Source organism: Centropristis striata, chromosome 17 (genome assembly GCF_030273125.1).
Source record: "Centropristis striata isolate RG_2023a ecotype Rhode Island chromosome 17, C.striata_1.0, whole genome shotgun sequence".
In the NCBI taxonomy this organism is placed as follows: domain Eukaryota; kingdom Metazoa; phylum Chordata; class Actinopteri; order Perciformes; family Serranidae; genus Centropristis; species Centropristis striata.
The window spans coordinates 2839244-2857571 of record NC_081533.1 but is presented as its reverse complement, the minus strand read 5'-3'; the positions used below and the strand labels follow the sequence as shown (position 1 = coordinate 2857571).

The 18328-nt window shown below is 37.0% G+C and overlaps 2 protein-coding genes across 2 annotated transcripts in view; one reads left to right on the top strand and one right to left on the bottom strand.

The window, feature by feature from the left end:
- LOC131990124 (zinc finger protein 721-like) overlaps nt 1-18328 on the bottom strand; it is a 463174-nt gene that overhangs the window by 198480 nt on the left and 246366 nt on the right. The gene's annotated exons all lie outside the window — the stretch shown is intronic.
- On the top strand, nt 1569-15158 carry LOC131990097 (zinc finger protein 420-like). The gene is made up of 5 exons (XM_059355504.1): nt 1569-2385; nt 2543-2565; nt 4537-4706; nt 12896-13087; nt 14011-15158. The coding sequence occupies exons 1-5, from the start codon at nt 1640-1642 to the stop codon at nt 14707-14709; spliced, it is 1830 nt and encodes a 609-aa protein (XP_059211487.1). The 5' UTR covers nt 1569-1639; the 3' UTR covers nt 14710-15158.

Genomic DNA, 18328 nt, shown 5'->3' with positions numbered 1-18328 from the left:
TTTCCACAAGTTTCCATGTCCAATTTAATGCATCAACCGTTTTTCAGCAATGGTAAAAAAAAAAAACCTTCACCAAGTGTAAAATGTTATTTTCCCTTTTTTGTAGATATTTTCAAATTCTGCAGTGTACATCCAGCATTTTATTATTGATATATATATATATTGATTTCATGTATTCTTTTATGTTTAAGGTTTTTTTGTGATTTTTGTGTTTTTTTATGTGTGTTTTTGTACGTGTTTTTTTTTCTTTCTTTTTTTGTGTTTTTCTTGTAAAAAAAAAAACCATACGTATTTTCGGTGTGTTTTGTGTCTTTTTATGTCTTTGGTAAAAAAAAAAAAAAAAAGTATATTTGTGTGGGTTTTTTTGGTGTATTTATTTGTTTTTTTGTATGTGTGTTTTTGTGTGTTTTCAAAATGTTGATCCAGTAAGTCAAAATGAAAAAATTATCAGGTTATATAGGTGAGGTTGTGCTGAAAAAATTACCAAAAAAAGTGTGAAAACAGCCCAAACTCCAAAGGCTTAAAATAACTTTAAATAGAAATAGTTTGCTCTGATTGGATGATCAGCGTTTCATGGGTCAGCCAATGAGAAGCTGCGGGGGGCGGGGCATAGAGTCAGCCTGCAACACAACAGAGTTCTCTTCAAACGGAAACCAGGACCAGGACCGGCAGCACACAGCGGAATGGAGCAGAACCAGGACCCGGAGGACTCCAGTAGACCAGCAGCAGGCTCTGATAGCACCGATGTTCAGGTCAGACTTTATTCTGTTGTCTCCGTGTTTTCTGGCTTCATGTACAAATGAGTGGGACACATTAAATACTTTGTTTTCTGCGATATTTTCACAACATGAACAGACTTATGACCTGCCACAGGGAGGGGTGGGGGGGTGTGGGCGATGTATGCATATCTGTATATGTAGAAGTTTGAGTGTGTAGGCCTGAGACCTGCCTGTCCAGCACCTAATCAGTCCCGTCTCAGTTCGCTGGAATAACAAAAGCGATAGCCAAGACGTTGCTAAGGAGATGACCTTCCTTCCTGGGCTCCCGGGCAAGACAGACAGTCAACGGGTGGTTGTGGGGGTTGACAGGGGGGGGGGTGGGATGGGATGGTAGTGTATCACTACATTCCTCAGCAGGGGAGATTAGCAACGGCCTTCAAGCCAAGGTGGCAGCGATTTCTGCTACTAATCCTGTAGATGGTAAAAACGTCCCTGCTGGTCTCCGGTTTGATCCAGTTGAGAGACCAGCTGATTAAATCCATGTTTTTGGTTTGTTTGAGAGCAGTGTAGAGAGAGTCTTCCAAACAGTAAGACAGTAGGCAAGACGAGACGAGAGGAGCGAAGCAGGGAAAAACACAGGGGGAGGGAGAGAGAAAAAGAGTGCGACCGCCTCCGTTGAGAGTCAAGTCAGAAGTCAAAAGTGATGTTTTATTTCTAGAAGTGAGAAAGAGAAAAAAGCAGAAGTTGAGACGATGATGACGATGGCCAACAATTCACTCTGCCACTGCTATAACAAACACATTTTCTGTGTGGAGTCTAACCCTGCAGGTGGTAACACCTGTTCACACTTGAACATTAAGGGTTATGTTGTACAGACATGCTCTAAATATTATTTAAGGTTATAAATCGCTTACTCCACCATGGCATCTCACCACCGTGTCTCTCTTTCTGTCTGTCTGTTGAAACAGGAAGGAAGAGAGAGACTCAAACGGCACCACTGTCAGCTCTGTGACAAAACCTACTCAACAGCTGGAGGTTTAAAGGTTCATCTCCGCATCCATACTGGAGAGAGACCTTACAGCTGTGACCAATGTGGTAATACTTTCAATCAGATATCGAACCTGAGAAAACATCAACGCATCCATACTGGAGAGAGACCATACAGCTGTGACCAATGTGGGAATGGTTTCAATAGGCTGGATACCCTGAGAATACATCAACGCATCCACACTGGAGAGAAACCTTACAGCTGTGACCAATGTGGGAGTACTTTCAATAAAAAACACAACCTGAGATATCATCAACGTATCCATACTGGAGAGAGACCTTACAGCTGTGAACAGTGTGGGAAAACTTTCAGTCGACTACAGAGCCTGAGAAATCATCAACGCATCCATACTGGAAAGAAACCTTACAGCTGTGACCAGTGTGGGAATACTTTCAGTCGACTAAAGAGCCTGAGAGATCATCAACGTATCCATATTGGAGAGAAACCTTACAGCTGTGATCAGTGTGGAAAAACTTTTTCTTACAGTCGTAACCTTGAAGACCACCGACGCATCCACACTGGAGAGAAGCCGTACTGGTGTGACCAATGTGGAAAAACCTTTTCTCGGAGTTCTAACCTTAAAACTCACCAACGGGTTCACACAGGAGAGAAACCCTAGTGGTGAGACTAAGGCGGGAACATTTTTTCTCTGAGTGGTAGTTTTTAAGAAAAAATAAAAGTTGTTAGAGCATTATTAGTAGCCTTTTTTCTTTTTAATATCCACATCATAAGACTGTTTTAAGCCTTCAATAAAAACAGATTGCTCATTGTGCAGTTGGATTAAAGTTCCTGGTGTTGGTCTGTTCTCTTAAAGCCTCCTGCGACTCCCTCACTGTCACAGGTAGGAAACTCTTTGGGATAGGCTCAATGTTTTATGTCAAACTTTTGATGCTGAACTGAACATTTTAACAGTTGAATTAAATGGATAATGTCCAGCTGGAAACCACATCATCCTTCAAATTGTTCTTTGTCCATAGTTAATGAACCAAGAGAGGAGATGAAACAGCAGCTCATACATGTCTTAAGCATTTTTTGTTTGTGTTATTATACCAATATCATTATGTACTGCTTAAAAATAAAATTAAGTGTCATTAACACGTTGAATTATGTTTTTATATCAATTTTCTCCCAACTCTCTTTCTCACCATCATCTTGCAGCTGAAAGAATAGGCTAAAATGATCAAAAATGTTATAAAAATACATCTGTTTAGTTAAATACATTAATTTAATGGAATACGTTCAAAAAACACACTGCACACAAAATAATGCTTCTACATATTGAATTTAATAATCACACAGTGACATTTGGAGCATGAAGCTCTATAAACCTGATTTTTTTATGTTTAATAACTAACTGAAACTGTATTGTATATTGACAAAACTAACTAAAACTAAATGAAATTACAGTGAAAATGTCCTTCGTTTACGTCTTTGTCAACTTTTTTCATACATAATTCAGTGTTTCTATTAGAACATGCAACACATTGGTAAATATGTTTATTGAGACTGTGATGTCTATACTCAAACCAAAATTCAATAGTCATAGAACTGTAAGAGTTAATAGCTCTATTGGGGCTAAGATGGATAAGCCAAAGGAAATAAAGGCAAAATGTATTATGACCTCTTTGAATCTGGCACCCAACACATAGCCCATTACAGAAAAACTAAAACTAACACTAAAACTAATAAAAACTAAACTAAAACTAGCAAACTCACCCTAAAAACTAACTAAAACTAACTGAATTTGAAAACAAAAAATCACAACGAAATTAAACCTAAAACAGCTGAATTCTGGACAATCTGGAGTCTATGAATGGATTTTTGCTTCAGGCAGGTAAAAAGGCTGTTGCAGTAATCCAAGCGTGATGAGATAAAAGCATGTAAAATGGTCTCTGTGTCTTTAAAAGTTAGCATAGATCATATTTTAGAAATATTTCAAAGGTGATATTATTATATATTATATTTGGATATTATATTAGGCTTTATATTAGTATTGCAATAAAAGTTTCGAAATAAAGTAATAATAACGATAATATTTATAATTAAGGAATGTAGAAACACTTTTACATTAGAGTTAACCCTCTGGATCCACCAAAAGCACCGGAGCACGACTTCTTCATGACGTCAGAACCTAAAAACGTTCAGCAGCATGTTTCCCTGCTGTCAGCTGAACTCTAAAGTTTTGGCTTTTCCACAAGTTTCCATGTCCAATTTAATGCATCAACCGTTTTTCAGCAATGGTAAAAAAAATAAAAAAAAAAAACCTACACCAAGTGTAAAGTGTTATTTTCCCTTTTTTGTAGATATTTTCAAATTCTGCAGTGTACATTCAGAATTTTATTATTGATATATATTGATTTCATGTATTCTTTTATGTTTAAGGTTTTTTTGTGATTTTTGTGCATTTTTATGTTTTTTTTATGTGTTTTTTTTCTTTCTTTTTTTGTGTTTTTCTTGTAAAAAAAAACAAAAACATACTTGTTTTAGGTGTGTTTTGTGTCTTTTTATGTCTTTGGTAAAAAAAAAAAAAGTATATTTGTGTGGGGTTTTTTGGTGTATTTATTTGTTTTTTTGTATGTGTGTTTTTGTGTGTTTTCAAAATGTTGATCCAGTAAGTCAAAATGAAAAAATGATCAGGTCATATAGGTGAGGTTGTGCTGAAAAAATAGCCAAAAATAGTGTGAAAACAGCCCCAAACTCCAAAGGGTTAAAATAACTTTAAATAGAAATAGTTTGCTCTGATTGGATGATCAGCGTTTCATGGCTCAGCCAATGAGAAGCTGCGGGGGGCGGGGCAAAGAGTCAGCCTGCAACACAACAGAGTCCTCTTCAAACGGAAACCAGGACCAGGACCGGCAGCACACAGCGGAATGGAGCAGAACCAGGACCCGGAGGACTCCAGTAGACCAGCAGCAGGCTCTGATAGCACCGATGTTCAGGTCAGACTTTATTCTGTTGTCTCCGTGTTTTCTGGCTTCATGTACAAATGAGTGGGACACATTTAATACTTCCGCGATATTTTCCCGCCGCTTCTTTGTGTATTCGGGAGGGGGAGGGGGAGGGGGGTCTCTGTTCTGATCAGATTCAGATCAATCAGCTCTAAAAAGCTCCAGCTTTAGTTTCTTTTCCCGTTAAATCAAAAGTAGTTTATTGAACTTTTCCTTCTCTGTGTAACTTTATCAGAATCAGACTCTTCTCTGCTCCCTGCAGATAAAAACGGTGATTTGTTTGTGTGAATGTAAGTTGGTGCAGACAGAACTTAGACACATACATGTGTGAATATTAATGAAACCATAAAGAGTAAAATCATCAGTTTGAACCGCTGCAGGTTTCTTCTTGATGCTGAAACAATCTTTGAGTATTTAGTGTTTCCTGGTTTCATCCTGATGAGACTCTGTTGTTGTTTCATGAGTCCTCAGGAGAATCCTCACAGAGAACAATGAGGCTCACTGCTCCCACAATGCATTGCACTGATGCATGTTGTCCATTGTAAGGCAGCAGTAATTTAGTCGACGTTAGAACGCTGCCTACCAGAAATGTGAATTTCAAAGTAAAGTGTTACTAATAAGCACATACTTATAGCAGATATTTTTTATATATTGCCGACTTTATCTGTAAACACGTGAAAAAAAACACTTTCCAGGGACATCATAAAGTAATATAGAGACATTTAAACATATTTGTTTCAATGTGCAATCAAGTTTTCCTGAATTAGTTGGAATATAACCAAGTTGTGTTGTCTCCGTTACGTTACCGCACCGTCAGCAGGAGGTCAAAATATTTTGAATTAATGCTGGTTTAAAGATAAACGGTGGTCACACCAAGTTTTGGGTTGATTTAGAATTTTCTTCTATTCACATTTTTTTGAAGCATTCTTATTTTACAGTATTTTTCTCAGTTGTGTGTGTGTGTGTGTCTGTGTGTATAAATATATATTCACACATACATGATATACATACATATGTATATATGTATATATATATATATATATATATTTGAAAGTAACCATTGTGCTGACTAGCCTGGGTATACCCATACTGCCTTGCACTCTCGGATTTCATTTCGAACCTCCAGGCGGTCTGGCAACCAGAGAGGTTTCTTAGCCCTGATAGGGATCCAATCACAGAACTGGGAGGGACGGCAAGACGATGACGCGTACTACTCGGCAGGCGGAAGCTTGTAGTTTTCTTACGTATCCAACATGGCTGCTGCAGACGCGAAACTCTCTTTATCTGTAGATGGGGTTTTAAATCGTTTAGAGCGAAAGTTGAAAGGCAAAAGGTCTCTCGGCGGCTCGTAGTGAGATCACCGACGTTACGGTAGCAGGGCTATTAGCGCTGATAGCGGGGCTATTAGCGCTGCTAGCGGCTAATAGCCCCGCTACCGTAACGCCGGTGATCTCGCTACGAGCCGGGGGACAGCGAAGCCCCCAGAGACCTGCAGCAGCTTGTTTATTGCCCATAAAATCAGTGGATGTGTGGCAGAATGACATGAGGTGGAATAAAGCGTGTAAATAAATAATCTTGCAGAAAGCGAGAACTGGAGAAGCAAAGCAGCAAACAACACTCTCTCACAGACACACACACAACAAACATCCATTTCTGTCGCTCTACTACGTCATCTGGTATAACTGATCTGATTGGCTAAGAGCTACCTACAGACGCTTTGATAGACATTCTAAGCGTCCAATAAACGGCTCCGGAGGATCGTAAACCACACCTCCTCTACGGAGAAATGAACGGCTGGTTTCCAGACTAGATCTCATTTGAGATTAGTCTGGTGTTAGCCAGGCTATGTGCCGACAGGGTTTCCCTTCCTATTTGAAAGTATACAGCTTCAAATTATATCAGTGAATAAGTGTATGAAATTAGTTATAACCTCATCAAAAGTGGTGTTTTATTTCTAGAAGTGAGAAAGAGAAAAAAAGCAGAAGTTGAGACGATGATGACGAAGGCCAACAATTCACTCTGCCACTGCTATAACAAACACATTTTCTGTGTGGAGTCTAACCCTGCAGGTGGTAGCACCTGTTCACTCTTGAACATAAAGGGTTATGTTGTACAGACGTGCTCTAAATATTATTTATGGTTATAAATTGCTTACTCCACCATGGCATCTCACAACCATGTCTCTCGTTCTGTCTGTCTGTTGAAACAGGAAGGAAGAGAGAGACTCAAACGGCACCACTGTCAGCTCTGTAACAAAACCTACTCAACAGCTGGAAGTTTAAATTTTCATCTCCGCATCCATACTGGAGAGAGACCTTACAGCTGTGACCAATGTGGGAATGGTTTCAATAGGCTGGATACCCTGAGAATACATCAACGCATACACACTGGAGAGAAACCTTACAGCTGTGACCAATGTGGGAATGCTTTCAGTCAACTACATCACCTGAGAAGTCATCAACGCATCCACACTGGAGAGAAACCTTACAGCTGTGACCAATGTGGAAAAACATTTTCTCAGAGTGGTAGCCTTGAAGACCACCGACGCATTCACACTGGAGAGAAGCCGTACTGGTATGACCAATGTGGGAAAACCTTTTCTCTGAGTTCTTACCTTAAAAGACACCAACGGGTTCACACTGGAGAGAAACCCTAGTGGTGAGACTAAGGCAGGAAAACTTTTTCTCTGAGTGGTAGTTTTTTTAGAAAAAATAAGTTGTTAGAGCATTATTAGTAGCCTTTTTTTATTTTTAATATTCACATCATAAGATTGTTTTAAGCCTTCAATAAAAATAGATTGCTCATTGTGCTGTCTGATTAAAGTTCCTGGTGTTGGTCTGTTCTCTTAAAGCCTCCTGCGACTCCCTCACTGTCACAGGTAGGAAACTCTTTGGGATAGGCTCAATGTTTTATGTGAAACTTCTGATGCTGAACTGAACATTTTTACAGTTGAATTAAACGGAAAATGTCCATTGAAACCACATCATCCCTCAAATTGTTCTTTGTCCTGAATTAATGAACCAAGAGAGGAAATGAAACATCAGCTCATGCATGTCTAAAGCATTATTTGTGTGTGTTATTATACCAATATCATGTACTGATTAAAAATAAAATTAAGTCCCATTAACAAGTTGAATTATGTTTTTATATCAATTTTCTCCCAACTCTGTTTCACACCATCATCTTGCAGTTGAAAGAATAGGCTAAAATGATCAAACATGCCTTAAAAATTCATCGAAGAACACATTCATTTAATGGAATACATTGTAAAAACAGTCTGCACACTAAATAATGCTTCTATATGTTGAACTTAATAATCACACAGTGACATTTGGAGCATGAAGCTCTATAAGCCTGATTTTTTTAGATGTTTTTTAGACAGCTGAACCCTGATCTAGTTCTGACTTGTTTAGTGAAAGGTTCAGTATGAGGACACAATTAGGGATGGGTACCGAATTCGGTACTTTTATAGGTACCGACCAAATTCCGTCGGTACTACCGAGTACAGATTCATGTGAAATCAAACGGCACCATGTTTTGGTACCTCAACGGCGTTAACTTTAAACTGATCATTGATTTCAACCTGTTTTCATTTGACGTCTTTGATTAACAAGCGTGCGGACGATCGCACTATTTTTTATTTACCTCCTCGTCTGGTCCTGTCTGCTCACCGCGGCCACTAGCCACTAGCTGCTGCCCTTGTCCACCCCGGCGCAGAGACGAACCGCCGCACAGCTACCACGTCATCACAACAAATCACACGTGCACTTGCAACCTTTTTTTTTTTTTTTTTTCGTGCACTTGCAATCTGAGAGCTCTGTGTTGTCAGCATCATCCACCTCCCAACCTCTGTTCCAGCATCCTTTGATACCACGGCAACCTTCATGTTACAAAATGGACGTTCACTCAACGATAAAGCACTGCTCATCCTGGATGTTATATTGTTTTGATAAGGTACCCATCCCTAGACACGATGTGCTCTCTTGACCTGCAGCTCAATAGAGGAAGGGAGCCTTAAATGTTTGTTGAACAGCTCTTCTTCAAAGTCAGTGAAGTTTTAACAAATAATCATTTTAACACAGTTACAGCTAAGCTAAGCTAAATGACCCTATCCTTCATGAGAAGACATTTACACACATTGGTCACAGTGTGTCTCAAAAATGTGTCTTTGAGGAAAGAGATGCGTGTGTGATTGATGATTCATAAATGCAGAGTCACACTTCACAGACAGAATTTTCAGTTATACAAATGTCTTTTTTGTTTTTACAAATGGAAAATTGGGTATTCACAAATGCACCAACTTTCACTTGAGGCTAAAGCCGATCCACTAACGCAGCTCAGCGGGTCGAGTCAATGCTAACTCAACCCAGACTATACCATAGATATCCATATATACCATAGATATCTATACATACCATAGATATATATATACCATAGATATCAATATATACCATATATATCTATACCATAGATATCTATATATACCATATATATCCATATATACCATATATATCCATATATACCATAGATATCTATATATACCATAGATATCTATACATACCATAGATATCTATACATACCATAGATATATATACCATAGATATCTATACATACCATAGATATATATACCATATATATCTATATATACCATAGATATCTATATATACCATATATATCCATATATACCATATATATCTATACATACCATAGATATCTATACATACCATAGATATCTATACATACCATAGATGTATACCATAGATATCTATATATACCATAGATATCCATATATCTCATAGATATCTATACATACCATAGATATATATACCATAGATATCCATATATACCATAGATATCTATACATACCATAGATATATATATATATACACAATAGATATCTATATATACACCATAGATATCCATATATACCATAGATATATATACCATATATATCTATATATACCATAGATATCCATATATACCATATATATCTATATATACCATAGATATCCATATATACCATATATATCTATATATACCATCGATATCTATATATACCACAGATATCTATATATGCCATAGATATCCATATATACCATAGATATCCATATAAACCATATATATCTATATATACCATAGATATCCATATATACCATAGATATATATACCATATATATCTATATATACCATAGATATCCATATATACCATATATATCCATATATACCATAGATATCCATATATACCATAGATATCCATATATACCATATATATCTATATATACCATCGATATCTATATATACCACAGATATCTATATATGCCATAGATATTCATATATACCATAGATATCCATATAAACCATATATATCTATATATACCATAGATATCCATATATACCATAGATATCCATATATACCATATATATCCATATATACCATAGATATCTATATATACCATGGATATCCATATATACCATAGATATCTATATATACCATAGATATATATATATATATATATACCATAGATATATATATACACAATAGATATCTATATATACCATAGATATCCATATATACCATAGATATATATATATACCATAGATATCCATATATACCATAGATATCTATACATACCATAGATATATATATACACAATAGATATCTATATATACCATAGATATCCATTTATACCATAGATATCCATATATACCATAGATATATATATATATATATATATATATATATACCATAGATATCCATATATACCATATATATCCATACATACCATAGATATATATACACCATAGATATCCATATATACCATAGATATCTATATATACCATAGATATATATACCATAGATATCAATATATACCATAGATATCAATATATACCATAGATATCTATGGGCTAGACAAGCCGGCATTGTGCGCCAGCGTGGAGTATAGAAGCAGCCCGTATTAATCGATCGTGGAACAGCCAATAAGATCTCGAGAAAAGAGGTGAAAATCAGCGCTGAAGGAGCTTTATGAAGAATATCAAGTGACGGTCACAAAAAGAGGTGAAAAACAGCTGATTTTTCCTCGGCGGCCGGGCAAACGATGCTGTTGGAGCTTTATGAAGAATATCAAGTGATGGTCGCAATAACAGACAATACTACTACCATTAACAGAGCCAGAGAGATGGCATGGTTAAAAAGAAGCAGACTGATAAAATGCACGAGTAATTAAAGCCTACTTATTGTGTTATTTGTAGTTGTTAATAAATCATCAATTAGATCACTAGATCAATAAGAGTGGTTCTATTATCAGTAGGCTGGATAATAACAGCTGTATGTTCAGTTAGCTGGAGGCTAAGTTCAGAGAACTCACAACTAAAATGAATTTACTGTAAATAGGTCTAACTGGGCGAAGTAACCTTGTCCTATATTAATTATTGTTACATCTCAACAGGAAAAATCTGAACAGTCAAAAAAGGACTTGGACAGTGAAAACGTAATAATGTTTGGGCTGTATCTTCATTCTACAGATTGTGTATAATAACCATGCACCTTGCTGCAGGACACAGCTGGAACAACTACAGCAGCAAGCCATGATGAAACTGAGACATTAAATAATTATTGGCAACTACATAATCAGCATTTTCTTTTACAGGATGTCGGCGCGATCTGCAAGCGTCATATGCTTATAATATAATATAATATAATATAATATAATATAATATAATATAATATAATATTACACTATATTATATGATATGATATGATATTATATTAATATATTATATTATAATGTAATATATTGGGAACTGAAAACCAAAATCTCGATATGGAGACAAAAAGCTAAAAATTTAATAATTAAATTGGAGATAAAGTAACTAGATAATGATGTAAGTATATACTTTACCACAGCAGAAGGTCCTGGTTTAGAATGCATTTAATGTGTTTTTTTAGTCTTAAGAGCTTGAACAAAATGAATAAATAAAGGACTACTAAAAACTTTTACACACTTTTCTTAAATTATACATTTTTAGCTTTCAAATAAAGGGTTCACTCCAAAACAAAAGTTGCATGAATTAAACAACAGATTGAATGGAATAGGTATATAAATTCATGCTTCGTCACATTGTGAGAAAAAAGGTCTAAACCAGACTGTAACATAAAAAAAAAGTCTAAAATTTCCGCACGGAAAGTCAAGACTTCCGCGCAAACAAAAACGTGGCGGGGAGTCACACAAAGCACTTTGATGGAACGCATCCCTCACTTAAATTAGCGAGACTTATCATATTAAACCAGGCTTTTCCTTAATCCACGGTGATGGAACCCCTCGGAGCGTCAGCGTCTCCTCCACCAGCGGTTCTGACCCAATAGAAACATTTCAATCAGCAACACGCTCCTCTGACTGGGACAGAACTATTACTTAATGTAAAGAAGTGAATAATATCTCTTCATCATCATCATCATCAGCAGCAGCAGCAGCAGCAGCAGCAGCAGCAGCAGCATGTTTCCCTGCTGTCAGCTGAACTCTAAAGTTTTGCTCTTTCCAGAAGTTTCCATGTCCAATTTAATGCATCAACCCTTTTTCAGCAATGGGAAAAAAAAACCCACCTCGACCAAGTGTAAAGTGTTATTTTCCATTTTTTTGTAGATATTTTCAAATTCTGCAGTGTGCATTCAGCATTTTATTATTGATATATATTGATTTCATGTAATATTTTATGTTTAAGGTTTTTTGTGGTTTTTGTGTAATTGTATTTGTAATTTTTGTATTTTTATGCTTTTCCTTAATTTTTGTGTTTTTTGTATTTTTTGTGTTTTTGTGTGTGTCTTTATATGTGTTTTTTTTGGTTTCCGTGTGTGGTTTATGTTTTTCTTGTATTCTTTTTTTTGTAAAAAAAAATGTATGTGTTTTTGGTTTGTTTTTGTGTCTTTTCATGTCTTTTGTATAAAAAGGGGGGTTTTGTGTGGGTTTTTTGCGTTTTTATGGGTTGTTTTTTTAAATGTTTTTTGTGGGTTATTGTGTGTTTTCAAAATGTTGATCCAGTAAGTCAAAATGAAATAATGACCAGGTCATATAGGTAAGGTTGTGCTGAAAAAATAGCCAAAATAGTGTCAAACAGCCCCAAACTCCAAAGGGTTAAAAAAAACTTTAAATATAAATAGTTTGCTCTGATTGCATGATCAGCGTTTCATGGCTCAGCCAATGAGAAGCTGCGGGGGGGCGGGGCATAGAGTCAGCCTGAAACACAACAGAGTCCTCTTCAAACGGAAACCAGGACCAGGACCAGGACCAGCAGCAAACAGCGGAATGGAGCAGAACCAGGACCCGGAGGACTCCAGTAGACCAGCAGCAGGCTCTGATAGCACCGATGTTCAGGTCAGACTTTATTCTGTTGTCTCCGTGTTTTCTGGCTTCATGTACAAATGAGTGGGACACATTAAATACTTTGTTTTCCGCGATATTTTCACAACATGAACAGACTTATGACCTGCCACAGGGAGGGGGAGGGGGGGGGGGGGGGGGGGGGGGGTGTATGCATATCTGTATATGTAGAAGTTTGAGTGTGTAGGCCTGAGACCTAAGGAGATGACCTTCCTTCCTGGGCTCCTGGGCAAGGCAGACAGTCAACGGGTGGTTGTGGGGGTTGAGAGGGGGGGGGGGGGGGGGGGGATGGTAGTGTCTCACTACATTCCTCAGCAGGGGAGATTAGCAACGGCCTTCGAGGCAAGGCTGTTGTTTGCCAGAAAAGATTGGAATTTGGCCTGTGGGTGAAAGTGGCAGCGATTTCTGCTACTAATCCTGTCGATGGTAAAAATGTCCCTGCTGGTCTCCGGTTTGATCCAGTTGAGAGACCAGCTGATCAAATCCATGTTTTTTGTTTTTTGAGAGCAGTGTAGAGAGAGTCTTCCAAAAAGTAAGACAGCAGGCAAGACGAGACGAGAGGAGTGAAGCAGGGAAAAACACAGGGGGAGGGAGAGAGAAAAAGAATGCGACCGCCTCCGTTGAGAGTCAAGTCAGAAGTTAAAAGTGGTGTTTTATTTCTAGAAGTGAGAAAGAGAAAAAAGCAGAAGTTGAGACGATGATGACGATGGCCAACAATTCACTCTGCCACTGCTATAACAAACACATTTTCTGTGTGGAGTCTAACCCTGCAGGTGGTAGCACCTGTTCACTCTTGAACATTAAGGGTTATGTTGTACAGACGTGCTCTAAATATTATTTATGGTTATAAATCACTTACTCCACCATGGCATCTCACCACCGTGTCTCTCTTTCTTTCTTTCTGTCTGTTGAAACAGGAAGGAAGAGAGAGACTCAAACGGCACCACTGTCAGCTCTGTGACAAAACCTACTCAACAGCTGGAAGTTTAAAGGTTCATCTCCGCATCCACTCTGGAGAGAGACCATACAGCTGTGACCATTGTGGGAATGGTTTCTATAGGCTGGATACCCTGAGACAACATCAACGCATCCACACTGGAGAGAAACCTTACAGCTGTGACCAATGTGGGAGTACTTTCAGTCTACTACAGAGCCTGAGAAGTCATCAACGCATCCACACTGGAGAGAAACCTTACAGCTGTGACCAATGTGGGAGTACTTTCAATAAAAAACACAACCTGAGACATCATCAATGCATCCATACTGGAGAGAAACCATACAGCTGTGAGCAATGTGGGAATACTTTCAGTCTACTACAGAGCCTGAGAAATCATCAACGCATCCACACTGGAGAGAAACCCTACGGCTGTGACCAATGTGGGAATGCTTTTAGTCGACTACAGAGCCTGAGAAGTCATCAACGCATCCATACTGGAGAGAAACCTTACAGCTGTGACCAATGTGGGAAAACTTTTTCTCACAGTGTTAGCCTTGAATACCACCGACGCATCCACACTGGAGAGAAGCCGTACTGGTGTGACCAATGTGGGAAAACCTTTTCTCAGAGTTCTAACCTTAAAACTCATCAACGTGTTCACACTGGAGAGAAACCCTAGTGGTGAGACTAAGGCAGGGAAACTTTTTCTCTGAGTGGTAGTTTTTTAGAAAAAATAAAAGTTGTTAGAGCATTATTAGTAGCCTTTTTTCTTTTTAATGTCCACATCATAAGATTGCTTTAAGCCTTCAATAAAAACAGATTGCTCATTGTGCAGTCGGATTAAAGTTCCTGGTGTTGCTCTGTTCTCTTAAAGCCTCCTGCGACTCCCTCACTGTCACAGGTAGGAAACTCTTTGGGATAGGCTCAATGTTTGATGTGACACTTTTGATGCTGAACTGAACATTTTTACCGTTGAATTAAACGGAAAATGTCCAGCTGGAAACCACATCATCCCTCAAATTGTTCTTTGTCCTGAATAAATGAACCACGAGAGGAGATGGAACACCAACTCATGCATATCTAAAGCATTATTTGCGTGTTTTATACCAATATCTACATGTACTGATTAAAAATAAAATTAAGTCTCATTAACACGTTGAATTATGTTTTTATATCAGTTTTCTCCCAACTCTGTTTTACACCATCATCTTGCAGCTGAAAGAATAGGCTAAAATGATCAAACATGCCAAGAAATATATCTAAAAACACATTAATTTAATGGAATACATTAAAAAAAAACAGTCTGCACACTAAATAATGCTTCTATATATTTACATTTACATTTACATTTAGTCATTTAGCAGACGCTTTTATCCAAAGCGACTTACAGGAAGAATAAAAAGCAAACAATCAAGGTATAGTGCAACAAGAGCTATTAGTGCTAGTGACAATTCTTTGAGGAGTAGACTTATCATGTGGTCTAGGAGAGAAGATGCTCTCTGAAGAGCTGGGTCTTCAGGAGTTTTTTAAAGGTAGAGAGGGACGCCCCTGCTCTGGTAGGAACTGGTAGTGTGTTCCACCAGCGGGGAACAATTGAATATTGAATTTAACAATCACACAGTGACCTTTGGAGCATGAAGCTCTATAAACCTGATTTTCTTAGATGTTTATTTTCTCCTAGAAAATGAGCAGAACCCACCGTATTTCATTTAGTGAAACAGCTGAACCCTGATCTAGTTCTGACTGGTTTAGTGGAAAGGTTCAGTATGAGGACACGATGTGCTCTCTTGACCTGCAGCTCAATAGAGGAAGGGAGCCTTAAATGTTTGTTGAACAGCTCTTCTGCAAAGTCACTGAAGTTTTAACAAATAATAGTTTTAACACAGTTACAGCTAAGCTAAGCTAAATGACCCTATCCTTCACTCTTTATAACGAAGAGTTTTAAAATAACATAATCACTTACTGAAAATCTATTTTGTGGTTACAAAAGTAACTAAATTACATTGAAAATGTCCTTCGTTTACGTCTTTGTCAACTTTTTTCATACATAATTCAGTGTTTCTATTAGAACATGCAACACATTGGTAAATATGTTTATTGAGACTGGGATGTCTATACTCAAACCTGAATTCAATACACCTAGAACTGTAAGAGTTAATAACTCTATTGGGGCTAAGATGGATAAGCCAAAGGAAATAAAGGCAAAATGTATTATGACCTCTTTGAATCTGGCACCCAACACATAGCCCATTACAGAAAAACTAACACTAAAACTAATAAAAACTAAACTAAAACTAGCAAACTCACTCTAGAAATTAAGTAAAACTAACTGAATTTGAAAGCAAAAAAATAAAAAACGAAATTAAAACTAAAACAGCTGAATTCTGGACAATGTGGAGTCTATGAATGGACTTTTGCTTCAGGCAGGTAAAAAGGCTGTTGCAGTAAGTTGAGTTTTAACTTTAATTTTTTAACTGGCGAAAATCGGCTTTTATAACATGAAAATTATAAAAAAGCAGTAGTGTGTGGGCCAAAGTGAACTTACAGAGACATTACTTCTATTTTAGACTCACAAATCAGCTCCATGTGGATATAAGCCACCAGGTGATTTCCAGTGATTTGATGTTTTATGAAAAAATCTGACTCAAATCAACATTTTTTAGTTTATTTAATTTTAGTGCAAAAAAAATGATGGAAAAATGTATTATTTTACCACTTTAAGGCATCACAATCTTAAATTTGCACAAATGGAAACCACCCAGACTCTATTCAGAAAACAAGCATTTTAAAAGTGTTTTGCTTGTCGTCTTGCAGACAGACGTGGCAAAGCACAAACTCAGACTTTTTACACATCTGCATCCTGATGCAGTTAATTCTGCATATTTTTGATCCATTTCTTGCCAATAAGTCACAGCAGAATGAGTTTATTATGGATGCTTAGTGTTGTATTAGAGGCAGTCAGCTGCTCAGAAAGGAGTAAATCTTGTTTGGGCTTTTGGGACTCAAACTGGTGTTATCTATTGATGGAAACACGGATAAAACATGAGAAAAAGCAAAGTACAAAAGTTAATCTTTACATATACACACACAGAAATAATAATAATTAATATTACAAATATCTGTAGAATAGATGAAATAAAATAAAATATTTTTTACTTTAATATGACGGTCAGTAATATGACGCAAACTTTGCTTTTTTCTACATTAAATTTAAAGTTTGACTGTAATAAAACAGAGGGTTGCCTTGATATGTATCAATTTTATTATTATTATTATTATTATTATTATTAATAATAATAATAATAATAATATTTATTTTTTAAAACATATAATTCACTGTAATTTAACATTCAAGATCATTAAGCAGTTAAATAATACTGTAAAAAAAATCTAATCTAAGATTTTAACCTCTATTTCATGGTTTATATGTGAAACAAGAGCAATTTACCTTTTTAAATTAAATGATATTTTTACTTAATGTAAAGACAAACAAAACAAGAAAAATCTTGAGAAATACGATATAAAAAATAAACATAAAAAAATAAATATATATGTATAGTTTTATTTACAGTGCACCAATGCATATAGCAAGTCATTTAAATAAATAGTCAACAGTAACAGTTGTCTGGTGTCCCAGTTCATCTCACTGCTGTTTAGTCGCCCGTTGCAGCGCTGGAGTGTATTCCCTCTTCTCTCCGTCACCTTTAAACGTTGAAAGTCCTGCAGCTTTCAGCCAGGTGAGTCTTGGTCCAGCAGGGGGCAGCAGAGGGTTCATTCAGCTCACAGCCTCTGGCTCCTACTTTCACTTTGTGTTTTGAAGTGCAGCACAACGAAGAGAAGAGAAGAGCTGCTGCTGCTGCTGCTGCTGCTGCTGCTGCTGCTGCTGCTGCTGCTGCTGCTGCTGCTGCTGCCAGAGCCACAACAACATAGAGGCAGACTCTGCTCCGGACCCCTCCTGCTGCTGCTGCTGCTGCTGGTGATGGTTTTGGTGATTTTGGTGGTTTTGATGGTTTTGGCGTCTCTGGTCTTGGTTTTAGTGTCACAGGTTTGGGCTTCTCAACAGCTTCTGGAAAGAACAATAAAAGTGTTCATGTGATAAAAAAAAAAGATAAGATGAGACTTTATTTATCTCGCAGTGGAGGGATTTAGTTGTCACAGCAGCTCAAGAGACAGACACAAAGATATAGAAGACAGAATAAAGACATAATAAAGAATATATATCATTATTATTAGATAAAATGTCATATTTATGGCATTAAAAGTCAAAATTATGAGGTAAAATGTCATTTATGAGATAA

What these genes read in the sequence shown, in the direction of transcription:
- LOC131990097 (XM_059355504.1), top strand. Translation starts at nt 1,640, where the DNA reads ATGGCATCTCACCACCGTGTCTCTCTTTCTGTCTGTCTGTTGAAACAG. An exon ending in GATTAAAGTTCCTGGTGTTG is followed by an intron (nt 2,566 to 4,536) that starts GTCTGTTCTCTT and finishes TTCATGGCTCAG; the next exon opens with CCAATGAGAAGCTGCGGGGG. An exon ending in CTGATAGCACCGATGTTCAG is followed by an intron (nt 4,707 to 12,895) that starts GTCAGACTTTAT and finishes TTGCATGATCAG; the next exon opens with CGTTTCATGGCTCAGCCAAT.